The following is a 2,659-nucleotide window of genomic DNA, read 5'->3' as shown; positions in this document are numbered from 1 at the left end:
GCATATTCTATTATTATTATTATCATTGCTATTTTAATGTCAGTGTTATTTTAAGTTTTATTTTATTTCAATTACTGAATTGCCCTTACCTCAGCCTATGAGCCTCCTTTACCCTTGCCCCCCAGTTCTCTCCCCTATCCCCTGGTGGGGGGGGTGAGAGTGAGCGAGCGGCTGTGTTTGGCTGCAGCCAGTGCTGGCCCAATAAAACCACCACACTCCCTTAGAGACTTCATTGAGCAGCACTACGTGACCCTGAAGAAGGCAAACCCAGATTTCCCCATCCTGATCCGCGAGTGCTCTGGTGTCCAGCCCAAGCTCTGGGCTCGGTACGGTAAGTGCGGGGGTGCCTGCCGGGAACCACCACCAAGGGACAGCCAGAAGCGAGCGGCAGAGCCCTATGGTCCGCAGCAGAGGGGCATTCAGCCATTGCAGGAAGGGACATTGGTGGTGAGGGAGCACTTGTCCACTGGGCAAGGTGGGGCTTCAGAGAAGTGTGTTACTGCTGCATCACCTGGTGGGAGGCAAAAAAGGGACCTGTAGCTCAGAAGGTGGTTTGTCAGCTTGTGGCTGTGATCTCCCACCCCTCTAGGATTCCTATACAGAAAAAAGTTTGGTTTTTCTTTGTTTTCACTGTGTTCTCAGTAGCTGAAAGCCACCAGGCTGCTTTGGGATGGGGTGGTGGTCTCTGCTCAGCTGCTGCACAGTAGAAGTTAACAAAAAGAGGCAAGGAAATGTCTTAGGCTGCATTGGCTTCTCTCCAAGGGAAAGGCTGAGAACAAAAAGAAGGTGGTAATGATAATTTGGGCACAGGGAGGTAAACTGGGGAGTGGTGGGTGCGAAAGGGTTGTGATGGGAGCCTGGGCTGTGGTACCAGTGGCACTTGGGAAACCTCAAGCAGGGCTTTGGGATGCCCTTGCAACAGAAAAGGACCAAGGCACCTGCCTCCTCTCTCATCCTCTGTCTTTCCTGCAGAGTTTGGTAAGGAGAAAAGCGTGCCGCTGAACAACCTTACCGTGGATGAAGTGGCCAAGGCCTTGGAGAACATTGTGAAAAGCAAGGTGTGAAGACAGCCAGTAAACATGCATGTGCTGAAGACCTGACTGATGATCTTTAATGTAAAACATGTGTCTTTAACTTATCAATCGCATAAACACAACCTGGTTACCCTGAGCTTCACGTGTTGGGTTTAAAGCCCAAAGGAGCTGCCGGAGGGAACGGCCGACCCAGCAGGGTTTATACACCATCTCCCTGGCATCATGAGCCTGTCTGCCCAGGCTGCGGCTCAGCTCTGCCCCTGCTCCAAGCTGGGGAGGCACAGGGCAGCCGGACGGTAGCTACAAGGTGACTGCAAGGATGGGAACAGCTGTATCTGGCCAAGGGCCGGTGTCCCTGTGCAGCCAGCACTGGTGCTTACAGACCCCCGCGCAGCCCTTGGGAAAGCAGGGCATGGGATGAACAAATGGTTTGCTCCTCCTTGGAGTGCAGGGGAAGGGAAGGGAGGTGGCATGGCCTAGGAGAAGGCAGACAAGGTGGCATGGCAGGGACTGAAGGTGGAAGGTCCCAGGGGCTGCCTGATCATGTCCAGCAGTGCTCGTGCCCGATCCTGGAGTTCTGGAGTGCTCTGGAGCTGCTCAAGGGCCTGCTGCCCGCCTTGCCTGGTGAAGTCAGCAGCAGCCTGTGCAAGAGGAGAGGAGTGAGAGCTGTCTGGCTGCTGAGAACCACCAGTGCACAGCCCAGGGAACGGGGATGATGGAATTCCCCAGAGCCCCACCAGGTGCTAAATCCCAGAATTGCTTTGATGGGAAAATCCCTTTCAGATCATCATTAACCCAATACTGACAAGTCCCCGACTAACCCATGTCCCTCAGCACTATGTCTACACGACTCTTCAATCCCTCCAGGGATGGGGACTCCACCACTGCCCTGGGCGACCCCTTCCAATGCCCAAGAACCCTTTCAGGAAAGTCCCAATCCAGGTAAATCCAGCCACGCTGGTCGCTGGCTGGGAACACGCACAGCTTGAAGTAAGCGCAACAGAATTAAAAGAATCATCCCATAATAACCTCAAAGGGTAGAAACAACTTGCCCAAAAAACAGTCACTGTCAATGAAAAGGAGCTCCCCAGGGACACAGGAAGGGCTTCCACCTTCTGTGTCACACAAGTGCCCCTGTTCAGGCGCATGTCTGGGTGCTGAGGAGTGGGGGGTGAGCGTGGCAATGACTGGAGGCAGTATTATTTAAATAATAATCCTCATCCCCAGCTTTACAATCTCATGCTTGATTCTGAGGCAGGCACCCTCTGCTCTTACCTCTGGCCAGTGCAGGAAGAGGAGGTGCAGCAGCTCGAGGCACTGCCCCACCACTTCAGGGTCCGGCAGTGTGAGGGTGGGCAGCAGCAGGGGCAGGGCAGGCTGCCAGTGCAGCTGCTGGCAGTAGGCTGGCCCCTTCTCCGCTATATTGCACAGAACTGTCAGGACCTGGATGGAGAAGCAGTAAGAAGGAGGGATCAGTGTATGCTTTGTTAGTGGGCAGGTTCCTTTAGGAGGGCTCCAGAGAACTCCCCATGTCCTCCCTGCACATCCTGCCAGGTGCTTCCCCAAAGCCATGTGCCCACCAACCAACTGAATTTTGAATCACAGACTGGTTTGGGTTGGAAGGG

General features: G+C 54.1%; 1 protein-coding gene across 1 annotated transcript; it reads left to right on the top strand.

Moving 5' to 3' along the window:
* Nucleotides 1-224: 224 nt before the first annotated feature.
* NDUFA2 (NADH:ubiquinone oxidoreductase subunit A2) lies at nt 225-1,064 on the top strand (the record flags this gene model as incomplete). Its single annotated transcript, XM_010169219.1, has 2 exons — nt 225-331; nt 973-1,064. Coding segments are annotated over 2 exons (199 nt in total), but the record flags the coding sequence as incomplete, so codon positions are not given.
* Nucleotides 1,065-2,659: the final 1,595 nt, after the last annotated feature.

The sequence above is a fragment of the Antrostomus carolinensis genome, unplaced genomic scaffold, assembly GCF_000700745.2.
Source record: "Antrostomus carolinensis isolate BGI_N321 unplaced genomic scaffold, ASM70074v2 scaffold50505, whole genome shotgun sequence".
Lineage (NCBI taxonomy): Eukaryota > Metazoa > Chordata > Aves > Caprimulgiformes > Caprimulgidae > Antrostomus > Antrostomus carolinensis.
Note: the sequence above shows the minus strand (reverse complement) of the source record. Positions and strands in the feature narration are given on the sequence as shown.